This window comes from Furipterus horrens, unplaced genomic scaffold (assembly GCF_987537825.1).
Source record: "Furipterus horrens unplaced genomic scaffold, mFurHor1.1.pri manual_scaffold_17, whole genome shotgun sequence".
Classification (NCBI taxonomy): domain Eukaryota; kingdom Metazoa; phylum Chordata; class Mammalia; order Chiroptera; family Furipteridae; genus Furipterus; species Furipterus horrens.
In genome coordinates, this window is record NW_028327187.1 from 98,902,634 (window position 1) to 98,928,385 (window position 25,752).

The following is a 25,752-nucleotide window of genomic DNA, read 5'->3' on the forward strand; positions in this document are numbered from 1 at the left end:
TTGTTCAATTTCTTTTTCTGTTGAGTGTTCATCTTTTTTCCTATTGAACTGTGAGAATGGTTTTATCTTGAGTGTTAAATTATTTAAGATGGATTATTTTGTTTTTGGTTTTGATTTTTGTTTTGCTCATTTGACTTTTTATGTAAGGAAGTTTTATATTGTTATGAATTTAAATCAATGACTATGTGGTTTTCAAATCAAACAATAGCTTTTTAATTTCATGGTTTTACATTTGCATCTAAAATGTCAGTCACATGGTATTTAGTTTGGGATTATTTGAGATAGGAATTTTAAAATTGAGTTAAAATTCAATAAAATATTATCTATTTTTAACTATGAAAAGTTCCGAATTCAGCGTTTACCATTGAATTCTTTGAAAATAATGCTACTTTATCATGTAAATGGTGACTTTTTGAGTTGACAATTTTATCATTATAACAACTTATTTTATCTATATCTCTATTTTAAAATGAGTGACAGATCTTCAAAATATAGAAGTTACCTGTTAGTTATATAAAGATCATGTAATCATGATTTTGGATCAATCATAACCCAAAAAGCAATCTAATTTATCCTGTAGTCCTTATATAAAGAGTCTTAAATTAACCATCAAGTTGTTATTTTTTTGTGTTCAAAATGTATTTATACATATGCATTTTATCTCCATTGTTTCATATTAAAGTTGACTTCTAAGTGTGTATCTCATCAATGGTATTTATATAAACTGTACCTATAAAAATGAAAACTTTTGAAAAATATAAGTTTCAATACTCCATTTATCAAGTAATATGTTAGATTTTGATGGATAGCAGAAAGTGTGTTTTGGGAGAGAAGAGAAAGGAAACAGTAGAATTTGGAGTCCAGGAAAACCCAGATGTTTAATGCCAACTTTTTTGACTTACTAGTAACCTTGGGAATATTACTTATAGTTTTGAGCTTTAATTTCCTCATTTGTTATGTAAGAAAATAATATACATTTTGTGGGATCATGGATGAGATTAAGGGAACTAATATAAACAAAATCTGTCATGTAGTACCCAAAGGATATTGTAAAACTAAGTTAAATAGCAATTTTATTGTTGCTAATATTTTGGAGGGCCAGCCAGGCACTCAACCAGTACTATGAATTTCTTTATTTTTATCTAACATTTAAAACATACAAAATAAACTCTTTCTGTGTAGTAACTTTATAAAAGGCCAAAACATATTAACAATTAAATAAAAAATTATCTGTGATTGATACCACCCCAAAAATCATGGTTAATAATTTGGTTCGTATATTTCCCATTATTTAAAAATATGTGTATGTTTATGTGTAGAGATGGATATGTAAAATATACACACAAAATCAAAGACAATTTATGGGTGGTATATGCTTTTTTATTAATATGTCACGAATATTTTTCAATATAATAGGATGTTTTTCATAATGCGTACTTTCATGGATGCCAAGAATTCCATTATATGGATGCGATTTATTCTACTTGGGGGATTTTGTTTCAGTTTTTCACTAGAATAGGTGACAGAATTGATTGAGTATTCTTGTTACGTGTCTCTATGTTTCTCTCAGATATTCCCCTAGGAAAATTTATAGATGTATAATTTTGTGGTTGAAAGGAATGAATACTTTTAAGGCTTTAAAATATTTTCATGTAATCTTTTAAATTGAAGGATAAGAGATGCATAGAGAAGTGCACAAATCATAGGAAGTTGATGGATTTTTTCAAAGTTAGCGTAGTCATGCTACTTGCATCCAGATGAAGAAGAATTGGAACGTTAACCCAGGAGCCTCTCTCCCACTCCTTCCCAGTACCAAGCCTTTCCCAGCTGTTGTCGCCACATGAAGATAAGTGCTCTTCCGACCTTTAACATCTATGCTGGTTTTACCTGGCATTGAAATGAATATAAGTAGGAGCACAGAGTACGTGCCCTTATGTTTGATTTCTCCTATTTAACAGTATTTTTGTGATATTTTTCTATGCTAGTTCATGTATTGTAAGTTGATTTATTCTCTTTACAGTATCCCATTGTGTGAATATGCCAGAGTTGATCCATTCCACTCTTGGTAGACATTTGGGTTGTATCTAATATGAGGCTGTTATGAATAACGCTGTTACAATGTACATGTCCTTTAATACAGACACACATACACACACATCTTCCAAATATATTTGGAAGTAGAATGACTAGTTCAGATGTATGTGTATATTTATTTGACTTCGGAAATAATGCCAGTTTGCCAATGTGGTTGTACCAGTCAAATTACTGTCAGCAGTGTTGTATGAGACTTTCATTTCTTCCAAGTCCTCAAGAGTATGTATTTCGAAGCTTGTTCCTTTTAGCCACTCTGGTGAATGTGAATTTGTATCTTACTGTGCTTTCTTTTTTTAAGATTTTATTTATTTATTTATTTTTAAAGAGAGGGGGAGGGAGAGCAAAAGACAGGGAGAGAAACATCAATGTGCGGTTGCCTCTCATGCGCCCCCAACTGGGGACCCGACCTGCATGTGCCCTGAGAATTGAACCGGTGACCCTTTGGTTCGCAGGCCAGCACTCAATCCACTGAGCCACACCAGCTAGGGCATACCTTACTGTGTTTTAACATGTAATCCTCTAATACTTAGAACCATTTTATGTCTACTTATGTGAAGTCCTTGTGCAAATCTTTTGCCCATTTGAAAAATTAGTTATCTTTTTCTCTCATATGTCAGAGTTTTGTTTTGTTTTGTTTTTTTTACTGCAGATCCTTTATCATATATATGCACTGCAGGTATCTTCTTCCAACCTGGGCTTTGCTTTATGTGTTCACAGTATCTCTTCATGAATGAAATTCCTTTTATCAACCTTTTCCTTTATGACTAGTGCATTTTTTGTCTTGTTTAAGAAATAATCACTTTCCCTGAAATCAACAAGATATTTTCCCATATTTTCTTGTGGAAACTTTATTGTTTTGTCTTTCACATGAAGGTACAGCAATCTGGAGTTGATTTGTGTGTGTGTGGTGTAAAGAAAGAGTCAGGATTTATTTTTTAAATTGTGGAGCATATATACAATGTAATATTACTCAGCCATAAGAAAGAATGAAATCTTAACATTTGTGACAGTGTGAGTAGAACTAGAGATTATTATGCTGAGTGATATAAGTCAGGCTGAGAAAGACAAATCCCACATGATTTCACTTATATGTGGAATCTAAAGAACAAATGAGCTAACAAAATAGAATCAGACTCATAGATACAGAGGACAGACTGCTGGTTGCCAGAGGGGTGGGGGGATTGTGGTACTGGGTGAAAAAGGTGAAGGAATTAAGAAGAACAAGTTGGTAGTTACAGAACAGTTGCAGGGTTATAAAATAAAGCATAGGTAATAATATTCTAATACACATGCACAGTGTTAGGTGGGCACTGGAAATATCAGGGAAACCCCTTGTACAGTATATGATTGTCTAACCACTATACTGTACACATGAAACTAATACAAAATAATTTGAATATAAAGTGTAATTGAAAAATAAAATTCAAAAAAAATTTTTTTCCAAAGAATAGCTAATTAACCTGGAACCATTTATTGAAATAATCCACTCTTAAACTAAAGTGGCACCATTGTCATAAATTAAGTAAAAATTATAACCAATTTGTTCTCACAGAAATACCACACAGAATTAATTATAATAAATATTGATATCTGGTTGTAAGCATTATTTTAGCCCTTTGAGTGCCAACATTGCTGTGAGCAATGCTGACAAATTTTCCCAAAAGTTCCAGTGTTGCTCCCAGTGACTTTTTTTCCGATGGCTATAAATGTAAATAACAATGGAATAATTTGTACTTTATGTTTTGTTCTCTTTTTTTGTACCCCAGGTTATATATTGATGTAATTTTTTCTCATGTTTATCCAAATTTCGAATTATGCATGGCACTCAAAGGGTTAATGTTAAAGACACTAAGTTTACAAATACGTTGTATTTTAATTTTTCAATTACAGTTTATAGTCAATATATTTCTGTATTAGTATCAGATGTAGAGCAAAGTTATTAGAAAATCATGTACTTTATAGGGAGGTCCCCCACTGCTTCGAGTACCCACCTGGCCCCACATGTACTCATTCCAATATGATTGACTATATTCCCTGTGCTGTTAAACTTTGTTATTCTTCCAGATTTCTTTGGATATTCTCGGCCCATTGGGTTTCCATATAAATCTTAGAGTTGTATGTCAAGTTTTATTAAAAACTAGCTATTGCAAGTTTGTTTGGGATTGCATTGAATTTACACATTATTTCAAGAGAACCAACATCTTTACAATATTAGACTTTCCAACCAGTTCCTTCAATTGGTTCCTTCCAATAGAAGAACAAGTTATGTTCCTTTATTTGTTCAGTTGCTCCTTAATCTCTCAGTGGTGTTTGTCATTTTTCAGGTAGATGTCTTGCTTTTTGTTTTGAATTTTATCAAATTAATGCCTACAAATAGAAGAATGTATGCTCCAACAAACATCTTAAGAGTGCTTATTTTCCAGAACTTTGACAAATACCTTTTACAAAAATCAATATAATAGGCCAATGATGGTATATTGTTGCTGTTTAAATTTGCATTTTATTGATTACTTAGTGATTGGACTGTTCTCGTGTTTATTGGCTTTTGCATTTTGTGTCAAATTCCTATTTATATTCTTTATCCAGTTTTCCAGTAGATCCTCCATCTCTCTTCATTTATTGAATGATATATTTATATGAAATAATGTTACCTTTTGTCTGATAGATGCTGTAAATATACCGAGTTGTCATTTGTTTGTAATTCTGCTAATTATCCTTAATTTCTAAATGAGCAATACAAGTATTATATATAAGAGTTTATTTATATTTCTTTCTGCTTCTAAAGGGCTTTCCTATGCCAGTATTTTATTCTAGCTTTGTTATTATTAGTTTTTTACACTTAAACACTAATTCCTCTAGAATATCTTTGGTGTAAGATATGAAGTCAATATTTAATATCTGTTTACTTCTAAAACAGACATCTCTGTTTATCTTAATGTTAAAACTTCTGCCCATTTGAAATTAAAACTTAGAAATTGAAAGAAAGGGAAGCTAATCTTGTGTGAAATTAGGTCAAGATTCCGTTAGATACTAAATTAACACATAAGGGCCCTGAATGTTTTTATTGTTTTATTTCACCACAGGGAATGTATTGTATGAAGAGCATGGTTTTATAATACTTAAAAAGATTATTGAGAAAAATGATACATTTTACTGGTAAAGTGCATTTGTATTTTGATAAGAATATGAACTAGTAAATATAATAGTCAATTGTATTAAAACATGTAGAAAGTAACATAAAGTTCAATATAAATCATAAATTATTCACATCTGCTCTTTTTTTTCCATGAAGTATTCAATATATAGGAGAAGCCATCAATTCCTGAATACTGTTTTGAACGGGAGGAGTGTAGATGTTATGCGTTTGATGATCTCAAATTCCACCCTACCATTAACTGATATTGTCTTAGGAAAATAATCAGCAGAGTTTTGACTAATGGCTTTAGATATGTCATATCCTTTTAATAATGATTTGTTAGTACAATATGTCAATATAATTCCTTACCACTACCCTGGTTGGTTTGGCTCAGTGGATTGAGCGTCGGCCTGCGAGCTAAGTGTCGCTGGTTCGATCTTCCAGTCAGGGCACATCAGAGAAGGAAAACTCTGACTCCAAAAAACCTCCGCTGCCTTGCGGCATACCTCTTCAGGGGAAAGGCTAAGGAAGTAAACCCCGACAGAAAATCCGGAGCCGGAGTCCCTAAGGCGGTTTGACGTTGTAGTCAACACCGGCAACTCCTGCGGCGCACCTGAAGCCAAGCTGTATTGACTCCGTCTTTCCCTTGGATCCTTCAGCTGCGAAGAGAGGGGGGGTCTGCTGCATGGGCAACAGCAGACCCTCCATATCACCCTGCCCAGGCTCTGTAGCTTCAGCTTCACTGGAGAGGACACTCCAGCGTCATCGCAAGATGTCGATTCAACACGGGAGGAGACAGATACCGTGTCACTCCCGAGTCGGACTGCACAGCCATTCTCGGCGGTGCAGATAGACTCTTAAGAAGCTACACCATCGTCTCTCGAGACGGACGGCTGCCGACGACGACGACGAATTCCTTACCACTATGTTTTTGATATGAAGAAAAGCTACTAGTTTTCCTTTCCAAATTAACTTACGTCTTTGCAAAGGAAATCCATTTCTGTTTTTCAAAAATGGAGAAGTGAGGGTAAAATGTCTCCCATCCCATCCACCATTGGCCCTGCATTCGCCAAGCAATGATTTTAGTTTCATAAACATATCTACTACATAAATTCCTGAAAGTCAAAGTCCCAGGACAAAGGTTACATGCACTTAATAGATATTCCAAGCTGTCTTCTACAAGGGGTATACCGATCTGTACACCCCATTGGACATGTGTAAGAGTCTGTACTTTCCATGAGCTTGGCAGCATAGTGTGTTTTCAGTCTTCGGTTTTCGTCAATGCAATAGGTGAAATTTTCAGACCTCTCATTATGACCAATGCTCTGCTGCTTTTTGTATGTTTAAAATGCATTTGTGGATTTTTTTTATCAAGTGTCCTTACCTTTTATACAATTTTCTTTTGCATTTTTGGCTGCCTTCTTGTTAAATGGCAGAAACTCTCTTATTAGGAAAATTGGTCCCTTATCTGAGATGTCACAAGTATTTGGTTTTTTGCAATTTGCCCATTGACTTTGCTTTTAGTTTAGTTTAGCCATGCAGAAGTTTTTAATGTTTTTGTAGTCCAAATTACTAATATTTTTATCTGTTAACTAAAGCTGCTTAACATGAGGATAAAATTACATTTTTATATTGTTGACTACTCTGGACATGTTTTGCTTTTTATATGAAAAAAAAAGAAATTAATTCTGAGTTTGGAAAATGTTTGACTTTCAGTCAACGGCTATTTATTGAAGGTCTCTCATGTATAGAAACCCAGTTTATCCAGAAATCAAAGCTCAATGAGGGAGGTCAATGTCAAGAACAAATTAAACAGTGTAAGGTAAATGCTATGGTGGGGGGAAGCACAAGGTCTATAAGGACATACCAATGCACATGTCATAACTGAGCTGAGGACTGCTATGCCCCACAGTCTCATTATAAGCTCTTATTTCATTATTTCAGATATTACCCAAATCTCACCAATTGCACTGTTTCCTGCCAGGAATTGTTCTGTCTCTGTAACCAGGAAGGAGTGGGTTGGGTGGATGTGAAGGAAACCAACAACCTTAGTTAAAAGTTATATGGATTTCCGTGCTTATATATGGAGCTTAAGTGGAACACAAACTATTTTGTGATCAGATATAAATGAGCTCATAGCTCGATTTTAGAGATTGTAGAAACATATGATGGCTATTATTTCCAAAAACCTCAGAATCTAGAGGCTTTTAGCTGCTTCAAGTTGAAGCTGTAAAATTCTTTTTACATATACTTGTGACTAGGAAATGAGTCAATAAAAAAGAATCTAGAAACTAGTACCTCCTTATAAATACTGAAAATGATACATTAAGGGCATTATTAGATTATAAATTATATACATGGAGTTACATTTGTGATAGCAACTATCACACACATATCTGTGTGTGCATGCACAGACACACACACACATATAAACACACATAAATATAGTTCATCACCATAGTTGTCTTTATGCGTTAGAATTCATGCAATACAAATAGGCATTCATCTCATACTGTGTTTACTAGGCTTTATAGCAGGATACAAGTCAGACAAAACAGATACAGCATCATGATTCATTGTTCATAGACAAACATCCCACGCTTCCCACACATGCTGCTTCTTTTGACTCCTCACCCCACACAGGAAAAGGCTGCCAGGAATGAAAGCCAAGGTTTGCACAGGTCACCTTATAGAAGCTACAGTCTCTCTTTCTCTTCCATATTTATATCATTGTAGTCATATAGAGTCAAGGTCTATGTTCTAAGTCACAGATCCCCAGTTCAAATACAGTGACATACAACAGACAAGGCAGGCCTGACACTTCCCATTCATCTTCGAGTTAGCATTGCAAGGAAATGTTGTGGGGGCTTAAGGTCTGGCCCAAGCTGACCTGCATCGGTCCCAGCTGGGTGTTAACCTTTTACTCATGTATTCACATGCATCTTATGTAGTATATATAAATGTATTTACAATATATTTCAATATGCATATTGTTTACATATAATAAGAGCTTATAAAAACTCCATTCCCCTGTAAATTTATTGACTAGTTATTTTGTCCATTAATATAGCTCCTTCTCACCCCACAACTCTTGGGTTCAGTTAAATAATATAATGTTTATTAGTTAGTTCTTTTATTTATTTTTTGAGGTTTTTTAAAATAACATTTTTTTAACGTTAACATGTGCATATAATAGGAAACTGAAAAGCATAAGAACAGAGTCATCCAGAGCCACAAGCAGCTTACAGTTTGAGGTGTCCTTCTAAGTCCCCCATGTAGCCACACAAGTGAGCCTCCATTTTTATGTAATTAAGATCGTGAACTTATGTATCATGCTTTTTCACATGTCATGAATATTTACCATTTCAAAGCCCCAAAACTCTATGAGTATTGAAGCAGTTGTTCCAAAGTGTAGGACATTCTTTAGATGATGCATTAGTATATTAGTGTGTTTATTTAGTTTACTTTAAAAAATGTTCTCTATTCATAGCATAGTATTGTTACATTATTATTATAGGATAGATGTATATTGTAACATTTGTGTTCATATTACAATACCTATTTATACATTAATGTTATATTTATATTATTTTCATATTAATAATATAGAGTTGTCATTGCAGGTTCACATTATTTTTGTGTTAGACCTTGTCTGAAGAAAAAGGCTTCACTCTGGCTTACCTTGGCTCTCTACTTACATTTGAGCTTGAGCAATTATCAGTAACATTTAATGACTTTATTGCCATTCTGTGTCATCCAAAACATTGCTCCAGAAGTTAACATGAATGTCTAATAGGAAACTATTTACATGGTTTGCATTCAATTTTTCCAGTAACTGTATGAAGCGAGTACTATCATTATCCTCATTCTATAGAGAAGGCACTTAGAATTAAAGAATTGGCTAACATGCCAGAAAACTACTGGAATCGGGAATTGAAACCAAACAGCCTAACTCCAGACCCCACAATGTTGAACAGCATATCGTACTATTCCCCAAATTATCTCAAGTTCTCAACCCCAGTAAAATTGGGATAATAATAGTATCTATATCATAGGGTTGGTCGGTGGATTAAAGAAGGCAACAAATGTGAAATTTCCAAACACGGTGCTTGGTACACAGTAAGTCCTTAATAAAAATAACCTGTAATCATTCTCTTATATTCTACTTTAATCCAAATGATCTTTTTACTTTTTATTTTAATCATCTGATTCTCTTTTACTTGGTTATACTAGGGCCCACGAACTAGCACTCACAAAAATGCTTTCCTCATCAATTGTCTCTGTACATAAAAGAATTCCTTCGTACAATTTTCCTTAACATAAAAGAAAGAAGCAAGTATAAAGGCAGAGTGTCTGGCATATAATACACAACATTATGTTGAATAAGTGAGTGGTTAAGTGAAGAATACAATCCTTTAATTTATTTGTTGGAGTTGAGCTTTTGTTTGTGTGGGTGTGTGTTTTCAGTTTCCAAGAAAAAGCTATTGTCTTCCAAGAATAGAATTTTTGGAAAGACTATTAATCAATGATTGGTAATATATAAATTAAATCCTACCATGTAACACATGTCAGTAATCAATATCATGCTGTTAAAATACCAAATATAGTAAATTTCTATAACATTTTATGACAAATCAGTTTTGAAAATATGTTTTCCTTTTTTCAAATTAATGTTTGGGGTTCCTTCAGATATATTCCCAGAAGTAGGATCGCTGGGTCAAAAAGCATATCCATTTTTAGTCTTTTGAGGTATCTCCATACTGCTTTCCACAGCAGCTGCACCAGTCTGCATTACCACCAACAGTGCAAAAGGGTTCCCTTTTTTTAAAATTTAAATCATAAGAATCTTTTCCTTCTGTTTCCTTTCAGGTTTCTAGAGATTTACCTGCAAGACAAGGAGAAATTGAGGCTCACATAAAAGATCTTGGACAGATCGAAGAGCAATTAAATCATCTGCTTTTGTGGCTGAGTCCTATTAGGAATCAGTTGGAAATTCTCAATCAGCCAAATCAAACAGGACCATTTGACATTAAGGTAGGGGCTTGTTGCTTTAAATATTGTTTTCCAAAAGAATGGCAATATCGGTGAACTAAATTTCTCAATCATTATCATCACTGTCATTGTTGTTATGTTGGTTATTATTATTTGATGCACATGTTCTGTTTGTTTCCAGCATTTACCAGAAACTATGTGTTCGTTAAACTCATATCACTAGAATGCCTTCATCATACTTGCTACTACAATCCGTTTTCCATCCCTACTTTAATTGCACTTAATACATGTTTGTAGACTCCTTATCTAAACCTGAGGTCATGTAGGAGATTAGGTAGCTACAAAATAAAGTATAGGCTCTTTAGTAGGGTTTCTTTTTTTTTTTATTATTTTATTTATTTATTTATTTATTTATTAGAGAGGAGGAAAAGGAGAGAGGGAGAGAAACATCACTGTGCAGTTGCCTCTCACTTGCGTCCCCAACTGGGAACCTGACGTGCAACCTAGTCATGTGGCCCTGACTGGGAATTGAACCAGTCTTTAGTAGGGTTTCTAACACCCTCTCAGACTGACTGCAGTTTACCCATCTCTCCCCTTATTCGGTCAACAGCTTCTCCTTCTATTCTAGCCAGAACAGAGTATATGGCATCTTTATATGCATGTCGCTTCCTGCCATGCCTTTGTTCTTGATCTTCTTTAAGTGACTTCTTTCTCTTTTTTTTCTCACGATGAGTTTTCTTCCGTGAGAAATTCAAGACTGAATTCAATATCATTGCTTCTTCAAAGCTTTCTTCTCTATTCCAAGTAGAGTAGAAAACCCTTTTAAGATTTCTTACAAACCTCTGCATCCATCTCCCATAGCCTTTGTATGTTGACTTACACTTAAATTTTCAGACCTAGCTACCTCTTCAGACTGTTTTTTGAACACAAAGGGCATCTTCCTCTTTTCCTGATCCCTCTTCTTTCTGAATACTCCCAGCCCAGGGCTAAGTGTATGGTGGGTACTTGTTAGTATTTTTGAATCAACCAACCAATAAAGATGGTTAAGAAGTCAGGCAAAATGATAGTGAGATATTCCAGGAAAGCCTACAGTTCAGAAAATGGGATACCACCACTTCCTTTTTCAGCATCCCTGTACCCATTTTTTCTGTCTTCTCTCCTTCTCCTTTCCCAGTATCACCTTCTAAAGACTTGGCCCAACATGTTGCTCCCTTTGGCATCCCCCGGGGCCCAACAACATTAAATAGGCAATCGAATAGACCAGTCCAACTGAAAGTTAGTTAATGTAATGGGTAATTTCAGACTAAATATGTTAAGTAACATCTTTCAGGAAATGTTTCTTTTCATGCATTAATCCAAATTCTTCCATTTATTTGCTTCCTAAGATTATAACAATCTGATGTTTTTATCTCTGTGTAGTTGCTACTTTGCAAGGATATAAGTCAAGGATTTAAAATGTGTGAGGCTCATCTAGACCAGAAAAGTAATTTTAGGAAAGGTGGACTGGAGTGAGGAGAAAGAGAGAGAGAGAACTTTGATATAACTAAAATGAGTTACATTTGCAAAGTGCACTCCATTCCTCTTACCCTACCTCTTCCTGATATTTGTATCTCCCATCCTGAGAGCTTCAGCAAATGACACTGTGTAAGTCACAGGTAGACATCATTCCATCAGTGCTAACCCCAGGCTGCTGAACCAGTGGTGGTTTGGGGTTCAGAATGATGATTAAACCCAAGTCCCCACAGGCTTTACCCAGAACAAACAGAAGTCGCACTGAAGGAGTGTATAGGACGGGTAACAACGCAGCCTTCACAGCAGTGGCACACTGGATGTCTTGATGTCAGGGCATGGCTTCTGATGCACCCATCACCATGCATTCGTGAAACCACATCGTCATTCAGGGAGAGCCATCAGTTCTGAGATTCCTTAGTTTGTCCACCAAGCCTGTACGTGGTATCTTCGGAGGTAATTTAAAAGCACCCATTCTCCAGTGCACCTGCATCTCATCGATACTGACCTCTCATTACCTAATCAATACATCTCAACAAGGAAGTACAGTTACTTGGACCAATAAACAATGACTTCAGCCAGATTCTCAATTATTTGGCATCTGGTATATTGTTAAATATTTCTTGACTTAGTGTTTCAAGGAAGAAAGACCATAACCTCTTTGTTCCCAATCATATCTTTTCATGACCCAGATAAAAGTGTGTTCCTTTCCTTTCTAACATACTCTTCATTTAAAATGTGCTTCTCCATTAAAATGTTGACAGACAGATTCAATGTTAGCTGTCTCTGTGTGTGGAATATATTTCAAAGACAACAGAGTCCTGTGATACAAATGGATATCGTCGACTCAACAAAAGTGACTTCAGTCCCAATCTCTGCCCCCAGAATGGTTCTCAAATGCTGAAAACTTCCATTGGGCTTTTGGCCACGGCCCATAGGTTCCTGCCAAATGGGTCCCTGCAGTTTGGAATGAAAGCCACCCTCAGCTCTGTTAATCACGTTCCTTTATCAAAGCTGCAAGAACCCGCTCTCGGGGCTGTGTGCAGTTTCAGAAAATCATGTATTTGTCCCCTGCAGCCTGGGCTGACTCACTGAGGGGAGAGGCAGCTTCTTTTTTTTTTTTTTCTGACAGTAAAACTCCTTGGCTTCAATCCTCTGGGCATATTTTGAGTTTTTCATGTCTGGAGTGCAGATTTAAAAAATATTCCTTTTGCCTTTTTCTTCTGCTTGTGGCTGTATCCGAGGAGCAGAAGAGATCATAAAATCATATATAGAAGGACTTGAGAGTCCCCTCCCCATCATAATTCTCAGACCCCTAGCTTGTAATCAGGAAGTAGTGACCTGCGTGAATAATTAACTAACTTGCCTCGTTCTTGATTTCTCTGTCCTATTGTTATCTATAGTCACTGTCTGAAAAAATGAGTTACTGAGGTTGCACAGAACTCTTCTGTAAGATATGTGATTTTAGGCTGTACAGCCTGCTACAGACCTCTGCTTAAAGAGATTAAACTTTTTTTTTTCAGTTAAAGAAAGATGGGAAAATGCACTTGGCTTAACTTTAAAGTATCAAAAACCAAAAATAAATTTCTTAAACAGTTTTGAGGACATGCCCGTATTTTTAACACAGGGAGATACATGCCTTTTAAAAAATCTAAGAAATGAGTTCATGCAAAGGAAGTCAATGGACAAGCTGCCATTTCAGAAATTTAAATAATGGAGGGTGGGGGGTGGATCTGGCCATGGGGGTGATGACTATTTCTGAAACAAAGGGTATACAGTCTTGCCATTCATGTCATGGATTTTCTCTAGTCAGATTCTGAACGACTGTTAGAAAAATAAGGAATACCCCCTGTGAGCTCCAGTTTTGCCTGCTTAGCACTGCATGCTTATTGATGAAATGCAGCTAGCTGTGTAATGAAACCCAAATTAAAAAAAAAAAAAAACCCTTCAGGGCTCTGTTCTAATACATTGTTTATGCTGGAGTGAAAATTGACTGCACATGGTTTGGTTTGTGCAATTTACTCCCGAAATATTTCTATTCAGGAAATCCTGCAAATAGCAATATTCATTTTTGAGAAGCACCTCACAAAACCTTTAGCAAGCTGAGAAACATAATCAATGATTGAGATCGTGATGTGAAGGGTGAAAATCAGGCCTAACCACAGCCCTTTCCCATCCGTCAGCCCACAAGAAGACATGCCTTTGAGTTGTGGTTTTCAAACCTACTCTCAGCTTAGATATAAAATATGTTGAGTTCAGAGTTTGGAAACGATAATTAAATGCTAAGAACCAGGGACCAGTTGAAATCTCTATAAAGGGTCTTCTTGTGTTTTCAATCTTTAATGAATGTTTTCAGAAATGAGCTGCACGTATACTATTTATCTGACATAAAACTGTGTAACTACTGCTTTCCAAACTTTTTATTAGGGGGGAAACACATAATTTTATGTTAAGTTTTACTGACTAAAATGCTTTCATATTGACGACAGGGAGGGTTTTTCTCTCCCCTAAAAATGACTCTCCTTCTGTGGTCTATAAATAAACACAACATACAACTCTGCTGATTCTTCCTTACCATGTAAGAACCTTCATTCCCCATAATGTCAAATCCACACTAAAAACTACCAAAGGACACAATTATAGTGACCAAATGGTAAAGGATCTGAACACCAAAATCCTTCTCTGCATGCGCTCACATTGCTGTGAGGGTTGTCAATGAAAAAAGTGCACTGGACAACTTAGGAGGCAAGGAAGATTTTATTCAAGACAATTGCAATAGGGGAGAGAGATTGAATTCAACTTTCACTGGAACAAAAGGCAGGAAGAAGTCTAAGCACTGGAATGAGCTAGTGGAAAAGTACCTAGGGAGCAGTAGAGGGGAGGTTGGTTAATGTTATTAAGCCATCTGTGTCTGCTAATTGTCACTTATGGAAGGTAGGCTACTATCCTCCTACAGAGACAGGGAGACTGGGTGCTATCCTTCCTAATATGTACATTTCAAAGGGATGGCTCCTGGGTCCTTGAGAAAGACATTCCTCTCACAGAGGCAGAGAAGGAATTTAAGTTAAACCTTTGTCTAGTTGCGTGGTAAATGAGGATGTTGTGCATTTTTGGCCTATGACTATCATCCACTATTTTCAGGACAACTTCCACAGATATAGTTTCCTACCTAATAGAAAACTCTGAAACATTTTTCTAGGAAAGCACATTAGACAGAAAAGAGACCAGTGTCCTCTTCTGTTTCTCACCTCCCCAATACCATCTCTTTAAAAAATAATAAAAATAAACTAAACCAGAAGGCATATTCAGTTTAACTTGAGCTGGTACACATCTGTCTAAAGGAATAACTATTTGGATGTGAACAATTACATTCCGAGCAGTGAACTAAAGTAAATGTGCTAAAGAAAGCGAGGCCAGGCCCACACTCAGGAAGGGGCCTGTCTGAAGTTTAGTCAAGCAAAGGAGAGGGTTAACACATCTTTGTCAGCTCTCTCTTTTGTTCAAGGGAAACCAGGACAGTTGAACACTTCGGAGAGCTGGTCTGCGTAGTTCTTTACAGAAGCTGTCTGTTGTTGAAGGACTCGTTGAACTGACTTTGAGACTTAGTAAGGACTGGGTATTTGCTGATGGTGTGAGCACTCAGGTATTTAACAAAAGGGATTGTCTGTGGAAATTAGAAGAAAATCAAAGCTTCATTGCTGTTAATCTGACAATAAACACAGGGGCTAATTAAGAAGATTCCCGGAGCTTGGTTTGGGAGCATCTTTTGATGGCAGGCTGAGGATGGCAGGACAGTTTGAATGCTTTCGGTGATGGCACAGACCTCAGAGGTTTGGGGACGATTGGCCACAGTCAAGGTTATTTCCTGGAGCAGCGGCTCCCAGCAGGAAGGCTGTCCATACATAATCTAGTATGTTCATGGGTCCTTTGAAGTATGTCAAGTTGTCCAGCTTCAGCTCCCCTGAGGCGAAAGTTCAATGGCAAGACAACCTAGAGTCTGAATAAGGATCTGGACAGTTGGCTTTCTTTTTTGTTTTTAAAGATTTCATTTATTAATTTTCAGAGAGAGGGGAAGGGAGGAAAAAAGAGAGGAAGAGAAACATCAGTTGGCTGCTTCTTGTTCACCCCCAACCGGGGACCTGGCCTACAACCCAGGCATGTGCCCTGACTGGGAAACGAACCAGTGACCTTTTGGTTCACAGGGCAGCACTCAACCCACTGAGCCATACAAGCCAGGGCTGGGCAGTCAGCTTTTATTTCTCAGTAATGCCAAGTCAGGGGACTAGGAGAAAAATGGAAAACATTAGTGTGGAGACTTGTAGTCAGATATTAAAGGACATTAGGAGAAATGAAAAATTGGTAAGAACTGAGAAAATGTGTAAGAAGGCAGAATCCAGTCCAATTGACAAGTAGGTTTAAAAAAATCACGCAGTTTACAAGGAAATTGAAAATAGCTCAAAGACAATGAACAGGGCTAGAACCTGATAACCCACAAGGGTGTGCTATAGTTTTCTATTGAAACATACATTTTTTTTGTCTATAATCACCTGTCTTTTGATCAGATACTCAAAGTAAGATTATTCTTGTTTGTAAAATAAAGCTGGGCTCTTTTCTTACACAGGTGCAGCATGGATAGTAATTGACCATGCTGGCCTTCTAAGATTCATTTTTGCTGAAATTTTTTCATAAAGAACCTTAGATTTGACTTTTAATAACCTCAAGAGGTTATAAAGCCAAGCCAAGATCTTGCCATTAATTTTCCCTATGTGCCTATAGATAAGGGTGAATTCTTCTATTATCAGAGTCCTCTAAGTATTCAAAGGTTTTCTGGGCTTGCCAGAAAGTAACCTACCATATTCACTTTTAAGTCTGGACATCCTGTAAGCCAGGTACTAGGTCAGTTTTCCCAAAGGGGCTTTGTAAGCATTGTCTCCAAAAAGTCAAAAGTAGTTCCTTAAAACTGTCGGGTCGTAACTAAACCTATGCACATCATTCTCAAATATGACGTTCCAGTCAAAGCTTTGTTATATAACTACTTTTCTCAGTTATGTCCTGGCATGAGAAGGGCATATTTTATCATGAACCTATGCAAATAATTGTATCACCATGAAAATAAAAATACTCAATAAGTATTTATGAATTCTGGAGGGATCCAGCAGGGAGAAAAAAGATAAAGGTTTCACTCCTGTTTACAAAACTCTGATCTACTAAATTTCTCTGTGTTTTAGGTAGCTTAAGAGAAGGGCAAAAGGAGTCTCTTATTTCAAGAAAATACAACATTAAGGCACCAGCCATATTCTAAACAAAAGCCCTAATCCAATAATCCTTCATCAATTCATTCAGTTTCTATGTAATTGATCCTTGTTTTGTGTGATCTTGGGTCAGCGGCATCATGAACCCAGCAGCTTCTCTACTGGAGTCCTGGAAATCCTGTGGCAGGCCAGTGGAGTGGTCTGAAAGTTACTGAAGCAAAACTACTGGAAGCCTGCACCCTGGGTACCTGGCATAGCCCTGTCCATGGGTCTCAGAGGCCATCCGGATTCCTTGAAAACAAGCATTCTGGCCCACAGTGGATGGCAAGCACATTCAGGGAAGCCCCAGAGTAAACAACAACTATGTGTAAATGACAAAAGGCTTCCCATTGCCATGCTTAAAGACCTGGTGAGAGTTCATATGATAAGGAAATGGAGGTGTTTCTGTGGAAAAAAAATTTACAGTAATAACTGGAATTCGGGCTGATAACATTGTACTGCTGTGTAATATTAGGCAAAGCAGCACCAGGACATATGCACAGCAGGGGCATTAGCAAATCATCCCACTGCTGAAATGTTTATACCAGTAATAACATTTGACCCATGCAGGTGTAACCTAGGGAAGGTGAAGCATCACTTCTTATTTGATGGTACTTTCCATGCAACTGAGCACATCCAATAAACCTAATCACTTTTAATAGCTCTCTTTTTAAAAGGCGGAAGAACTAGCTTGTTAAGATTTTCTGTTTTTTTTAAATGTTTTATTTATTTAATTTAGAGAGAGGGGAAGTGAGGAAGAAAGAGAGAGAGAAACACTGATATGTAAGAGACACCTCATCGATCATCGATCATCAATTGGTTGCCTCTCACACACGGGTCTGCTACCCAGACCTGTGCCCCAACTAGGAATTGAACCAGCAACCTTTCGCTTTGTGGCATGACATGCAACCAACTGACCCACACCGGTCAGGGCTAATCTTTTAAGATTTTCAAGTGAGTTTGAAATTAAAATTTCATTGAGGACTTGATTTGTGGAAGGCGGAATATCAAAGGTTGTCAAAAATGTGAAAATGTTTGAACACTTTGTTAAATAGGACCATGAGCCACAGAACCAGTGCCTGGCCACCTATTTAACCAGAGGCAATAAAAGATTTCAAAAATAAATATAGGAGATAACATGGTTGTAAAAAGACTGCCTCTTTCAAATGTGAGATGACTTTGCTGTCTTCAGTAATCAAGGACATGATAAAATCAACATAAAACACAGGAAATTATTCTGGCAAGACACAGAATTGTTGCCTTGGTAGATTGCTTAAAAGATAAAGGAAAACCTTTTACAATCTTACTCAGAACAGACCTGTAATCCAAAAATGTTTGTCATTTTAATAAAGAGAAAATTAAACTCTAGTTTTGCATTAGTATATTGTGGATACTAAAGCTCATTTTTTATCTAATGTATTGGGGTGATACAGTACTCCCTCACTTATCATGGGTATTATGTTCTAGACCCTCCCGCCACTCCGCAATAGGTGAAAATCCGCAAAGTAGGAACCTTACATTTATTTTAGTATTTATATATATTTTAAGGCTTTATAAACCCTTCCCACACACTTATAAACCATTCCCAGTCCCTTATTAACCTTCCTCACTCCCTTATTAACCTTTTCCACACTTTCATAAACACTACTTATGTTGTTAAACATGTTCTACACTCTTAAACCTACATAACTTTCACAACGTACGTATACAGTACCGCAAAACCCCACAATAGAGCAAAAAATCCATGATAAATAATTAAGTATCATATTTTTTAAAATCCTGCCATATAGTGAGGCTGCAACAAGTGAACCACGATATAGAGAGGGACTATTGGTTTGCAGAACTGTATAAGTTTCAAGTGTACAGCTCAATGAAACATGATGTACACGCTGTACCATGTGCCTAGCACCCAAGCAAAGTCTGTTTTTGTCCCTATCTCTTTGCCCAAGCCTGTTGGGGTCCCTGTGGGTAAAGGAAAATTCTTAGCTGTAGAAATTCTGAAGGATGAAAGACTGATGCTACACACATGTTCTGCCCTTACCCAGGGGTGTTACATTTAACAGACAAGACTGTCATTCATTGACTCTCTGGAATGAATCTGTTGGTGGAATTATCTCATCTGTCCAGATCCAGCTAGAAGAGATGCATATGACTCCCCTCAAATCACACTATATAATCCACAACTCCCATCACTTCCTAGTGAGTCAGACCCCTCTGCCTAGTCCTGCAAATGGGTCCTCACTCAGGCTTGTTGATGAACAGTTCAAACAGACACAGGTGTGGTCAGAGCCCATCTTGATGGGAGGAAAATTGTTTGTGTTGTCTGTACCCCAAAATGAAAGTCAAAAATCATATTTGTCCCTTTTATCATGTTGTTTGGTATAATTTACATTCCTTTAATAAATCTTGCTTTTCCAAATAAATAAGCAAACCAATGGTAGCTTTCAAAGAAGTCTGGGACTGAATCTGAAGAATTAAAACCTGTCCTTTACCGTGTTTCCAAAGACTGTTATCTGGAGCACTGGATTTTTAGTTGGACTCACCAATGGAACCCCAGCTGAAGTTCAACTGAATATGCTTTCTGATTTATTTTGTGTTTATTTTCTTAAGAGGTGGTATTGGGGAGGTGAGAATCGGAAGAGACTGACCCCTTTCATGTCTAATGTTCTTCCCTAAGAAAATGTCCCTGTGCTTTCTATTAGCGATTTCCATGGAAGGTGTCCTGAAACTAGTAGAATAAAGTTATTAAACAAGAAGGTGCAGCATCCTCATTCACCATGCAACTAGACAGAGATCGATTGAAAATTTAAACTCCCCGTGAGTTTAGGTTGTTTCTGGGCAAGAGGATAATTCTGTCTCCAGTGGAACCTTGAAGATGGCTTAAATTTGGAGATAAGCGGAATTCAGCATCAAGTTTTCTCTTTTGAACACTGGGGATCATAATTCTTCCTCTTACTTTTCACCACCTCTACTCAGCTCCAAAAACCATTGCTGAATTTAGGTAGCATGATAATAGGGAGAGAAGCAAAAGACCCAAATTCAGATCTCCCGTCTGACTCTTACTGGATTTACGATGTTGTCTAATTCACTCTTCTTAACTTAACTTTCCTCCTCATTACAAATGAAAAATGGAGCCAATTACCCTGGGACTCAATTGGATCAAAGGTAAAACTAAGGTAGGAACGTATTTTGTTAAGGTGATAGTAAGATATAGTTGATGGGACCTTTCCTGTTGTAGCAGAAATTTTGACAAGAGCCCCTAAATATAAAACTTAAGCTTACAAAATACCCTCTTTTTATAAAGAAAGCAGCACATTGCTACCAGAAAAACCACCCCCCCAAAAAAGATTGCAAATAGTCATGAGGGGGGTCATGTTTCACCAGACCAAATTGCCCCTATGAGAAGATTATAAACTGGAGAAGAGTTTTTTGAATTGAAGATTCCTGAAATTTCAAGTTTCAAGTAGGGTTAACACTTCATTGGCTGTCGGTTACAGTTTCGTCCCCTGCCAAGCTCCGTTAGAGTGCTCTGCAGACCGTTCTGCTTATACAACTCTCAAAGTAGGTTAAAAAAAAAAAAAAAGAAGAACTATGCTCTTGCACATTTTAAAGTCAACATCTATTTTCTCCCCTGGCATATTGTAAATATTGACATTTTAAAATGTTGCATTACTCTTTTGAATGTATCCAGTGGAATCCAAATACCATAGCAATACGGTATCTCTCATCATCCACTGAAAATACAAAAAAGAAGCTCATCTTTAATAAACAGAAGTTTCATATTGTTCCTCTTTCTTCTTTAAATCATATTTCCATTCCACTTCCCAAAGAACTGTATCTTAATATCATATACATTTATGCTACTAAGTGCTTTATTAACCACTCTATCATATTCTGTATGACAGGTGCATGTATGTGGATTTAAATTCAATTTTTAAAACAATTTCCTGTGACTATAAGTCTCTAGATATTTTTAAAAATCCTTTAGATTGAATTATATCTATCATTATTAATACCAAGTATACCTAGCAATAACCAAAATACCTAAATATGTGGAAATTTTGACAAATATTAAGCACACTCAGGTTTCTATTAAAAATGAATCTATTAATGAGATGAACGGATAAGTGCTTAATGGCGCCTTGATGAAAAGAAGAATTCAGGCATCAATATTTTGAATTGTATTTTCATTTGGCATAAATGTGTCTCAGACATAGTGTGCTGTTCAGATGTAACAAAGGAAGTGTGCTTTTATTTTGTAAATTTGGAGGACTGTCATTAATGAAATAGTGGTTAATGAACATTTAGTTTGTTTTCTGTTTTTCTCTTGCTACACAAGTGGGAATGATACTTGCAAGAACATGTGTACCACAAGAACAAACCCAGACAAAAATCCCATATAGATGCTAAGCATCTGGAAACTGATTGTGTGCATACCATCTATTGCTCATCTATTCCTAGGAAAGTCTCTCTGTACCCCAGTCTGAAGATTGCCATGCTAGGAGAGTTGAGCATTCTATGACAAGAAGTGAGGGACAGCACATTCCCTGGCTGACCGCTTATTAAGCCACCATAACGCTTCCAGGTTTGCTTTCCTGCGGTCCATGCCTTCAGCCATGACACAGCTCCTTAGAGCATCAATACTTATACAACAAAGGGGGATAAGTAAGGGAAGGGTTTAGTCAAGGAACGTGTATAAATGACTCAGGGACATGGACAACGGGGAGGGATATGGTTGTAGGAGAAGGGGTGGGCTGGGGGGGGAGCAATGGGGGAAAAATGGGACAACTGTAGTTGAAAAATCAAAAAATAAAAATTAAAAAAAAAACTTTCAAAAAAAAAGTGCTTATACAACATAACACACTGTTGCCTCCTACTGAACTTACCAGTGTCTAAAGTTCCCAGTTCTTTTTCACATGTACTGCTTCTTCCTGACATTTCCTGTCTCCTGCCCTTGGGTTGTCTACTTACTGGAAATAAATACAGGCCTGCCAGCCCCTTCCCCAGAATTACTCATGTTTATCTGCCTAGGTTCTGGAAGCCTCAGTTCTGATTGTTCTGCCCCCGACTAACTTCCCCCTTGTCCTCCCCACCACTCTCAAGAGGGAAAACCTGTCCTTAGCCCCAGACTACTCAAAGCTTTAATCCTTGTGTTAACTCATCAGTCCAGTTGATCATAGAGATGGAGAGGCAGTAACATTCAGGTCCCGATGCTGTCACACAGTATATGCATTGCAATCTCTTAGTTTCTTTTCAACTGCAGATTTCATATATCTGCTTTCTAGAACTTTTTCTGTGCTGTGAAAAAATTCTCAGATAGACCAAATCCTATGACAGAGCCCTGCATCACATCACTGCAAACCTCCCTCTATTTCAACATCAGTTCAACCATCCAGTTCCTTTGGCAGTTGTTTAATAAGTTGCCTAACTCAAATGACTTGATTTCCTCCACAGTTCATATTATTCCATTTTTTCCATCAACATTCATTTGGAGACTTGATCAAATGTATTGCTGAAATGCACATGAGCTTAATTTGCCTATATCCCAGATCAACCTCTTTTGGCAGAAAAGGACAAGAGGCTAAGCTAATGAAATTTCTCTCCGATTAACAGATCGTTTATTAATTAACTACCATAGCCTACCATGTTAAGTTGGCCCTCATCCATAACTTGCTAGACGTGAATCAATGTATGAATCTACCTCAGTGTCTATAAGAATGCAGAAACATTTACAATGCAGTATAGTCAGGACGCTTCTAGGATGCTTTGAAAGCCCAAAACATGGATGCCCAACCCAGCCAAATTGTTATTCAGAGCACAGCAACTCAAGTGTGGCCCCTAGTCCAGCAGCAGCAGCAGAAGCATCACCAAGAAGCTTGTTAGAAATCCAAATCCTTGGGCCTCTCCAGAAACCTACTGAATCAGAGTAGAATGTGCCCAGAGCTCGAGAATCTGTGGGTTCTTATTCAGAATATGGAATAAGAAGTAGAGAACTTCAGATCCTGACATCATAATATCTCATATCCTTTATATTTTGTTTCTGTTTCATTCATCTTTGTCACATCCATATAACTGATGCAAGATGAAATCCTGCACCTTTAAGGAAAAGTAAAATAGTAAATAAAAATTTTAAATATTTTTAGTGAAAAAAAAAAGGAAAAGAATTGTGTTTTAACAACCCCTCCAGAAGATACTCTTACTAAAGTTTATAAAGCTCTCATCTCAAGAAAGCTTCCCTAGAGGATATGATGCAGAACTGGCCCTTTAAAAGATGAGTAGGAATTGTTCAAGTGAAATGTGTGTAAGGGAAAGGAAAAAGGTTCCAGTGAGAAGCAACAAGAGGACTTTGGTAGAAAGGAGAAAGAGGAGGAGACACTTCAAAGAACTGTTTTTTCAAGTTGTTGGTGGTGACCTATTGATGAGTTATGAAATCAATGTAATGGGTAAAATGGAATAGAATAAGATAGTATAGGGTACGTAGAAGACAATACAAATTATCACAATATAGTGCATGTGGTGCAGGTAAGTATTGTTTTGTGAAACTTTGTTATTTTTTAGATATTTTTGTTTCTAATTTTAAGAGAATACGCATTCGTTTTATAGGAAATTAATTAATTAGTACACTGAGAGTAAGGTCATATGGGGTTAATTATTACAAAGTTGAGAATAAATTCAACCTTCTATGGCAGAATTTAAAAGTGCAAATGCTTTTCCTTGTTGAAAATATAGTTTCTTGTGGTACAAAATTAGAAAGCATAAAGGGCATAAATGCTCCCATACGCCTTCATCTTTCAGCCACCCAATTTCTCTCACCATAGGCTGCCAAGGTGATCAGTTTGTTGGGTGGCACCCCAAGGATAGAATGTGACTGTGTGTGTGTGTGTGTGTGTGTGTGTGTGTGTTTCTTTCTCCCGTCCTCTTAAAAAAATTTTTTTAAATTAAAAAAAAAAAAACAGCTGGTGGAATACTATAAACATTGTTTCTCCACCGTGTTTTTTCTACTTAATGATATACACTGACAATTAATTTCTGTAATTGCACTTTAAGAGCATTCTCAGTTTATACAGTTGCATACTAGCATATCTTAAGGATGTATCACAATTCAGTTAACCAGTATTCTAATTAATGAACATTTAATTTGTTTTCACATTTTGCTCCTGCTACAATATGACAAGGCTTAACTTTCTGTTCGTGTCTTTTCACACTTCGTAAGTATATCCATAGGGTAAGTTCCTAGAAGTGAAATGGCTGGGTCAAAAGGCCATTTGTTATCTTTGTAACTGTGGCCAAATAAATGGCTCTTTGTAAAGCACTCCCATCACTAACATGGAGGAATTTTTTCCTCCATACTTTTGCCAGCTCAGTGAGTATATCATCACCCTCTTTGATCTTTGCTAAGCAAGAAAAAAGAATGATACTTCACTGCAATTTTAATCTGCATTCTGCTTTTGAATGAGGATGAGTCTTTTCCAAGTCAAAAAGTGTTTCAGAATTATATTTCCTTTCCTGTGCCCTGTTTGTTACATTTCTTGCCAATTTTTGTTTCTGTTAGGTTATTGGCCTTTTCTTATTCAGACAAAAACAGTTTACAACTTAAAGTAAAAATGTGGGTTTTTTGCAACAAGGATTCTAATGAATGTTTCTTGTGACAGATTCTAATCTGAAGGTTTAACTTGAAAATATTAAAACAAACCTTTGCATTGCATAGCAGTGCTCTTTGCCCTTCCTAGCAAACAACAATCATGTACAGAAACTCAATGTGATGAAACATTGCAGAGTAGGTGCAGATTTAGTTTTAAACAAATGGTAAACAGGTATTGAATGTAAATACTGGCTTTCTTTTTCTATCCCTCTAACACAGTGTAATAGTTATGACGGAGTTTGTCTTTTCAAAGCACCTCTAACAACTGCCTCCCATTCTTTCAAAAAACTTCATTAACTGGAGAAGGTTTGTGGCTTCTCCCTGCATTGCATTTTCTAGCCAAGTCTTCAATAACTTTTTGGAAGCTTAACATTTTATTCCCATCCTCTTTTTTCTTTTCTCTTGAAAATCAAAACTGCACTCTTCCAATCTTCTAGACCACCCACAGTGGTTTGCCATTTGACTTGCAGTTTTATTAGTGTCCTGAGATGTAATTTCTCTAGATCAAGAAAGTCAATTCTGAGCAGCTGGGGACTTTCTAATCTCTTTACTCATCTTGAGCACCGGTTCCCTCTCATTGCTATTTGTTTTATTCTTTGTGATCAGAATATTAATTCCTCCTGACATACAAGAAACAAACCTAACAGGAACTGAAGGGTTCCCACTCTTATTTCCCATCCGCCAATATTATACCATCTTCTCCAAAAGAAGACCTATGCTTTCCTTGATCACTCTGTTCCTCCAAATCTACCTTAAAAACTGTTTGTTACCTTAAACTGTTTTTATATTTTCATGAAATCATGCTTTTACTGTACTACAATTATTTTTTTTACTTAGCAGTCATTCACTGCTCTGTTAAAAGCCAGTTTACATAATGATACTTTGGAGGAGGTTGTGTGAGAACATCAGAAGCAATTTTATCATTATTTTTTTAATTTCCCTCATACAGAAAGCTCTGCCCTGCATATGGATGCCATCTCTTTGTGAGTCTGTGTGGAGGGGAAGGATGGGAACCCTTCCAATAGTTTTCAAACAACTTCTGTCTAAGTGACTGAGTGGACCACCTGCTCTACCAACTATATTGCCCA

General features: G+C 36.7%; 1 protein-coding gene across 2 annotated transcripts in view; it reads left to right on the forward strand.

The window, feature by feature from the left end:
- DMD (dystrophin) overlaps nucleotides 1-25,752 on the forward strand; it is a 1,939,482-nt gene that overhangs the window by 1,239,388 nt on the left and 674,342 nt on the right. For both annotated transcript variants that reach the window (XM_090265340.1, XM_090265335.1), the window contains one exon: nucleotides 10,100-10,264. In XM_090265340.1, coding sequence (XP_090121466.1) covers nucleotides 10,100-10,264 — 165 coding nt within the window. The remainder of the gene's footprint in view (nucleotides 1-10,099; nucleotides 10,265-25,752) is intronic.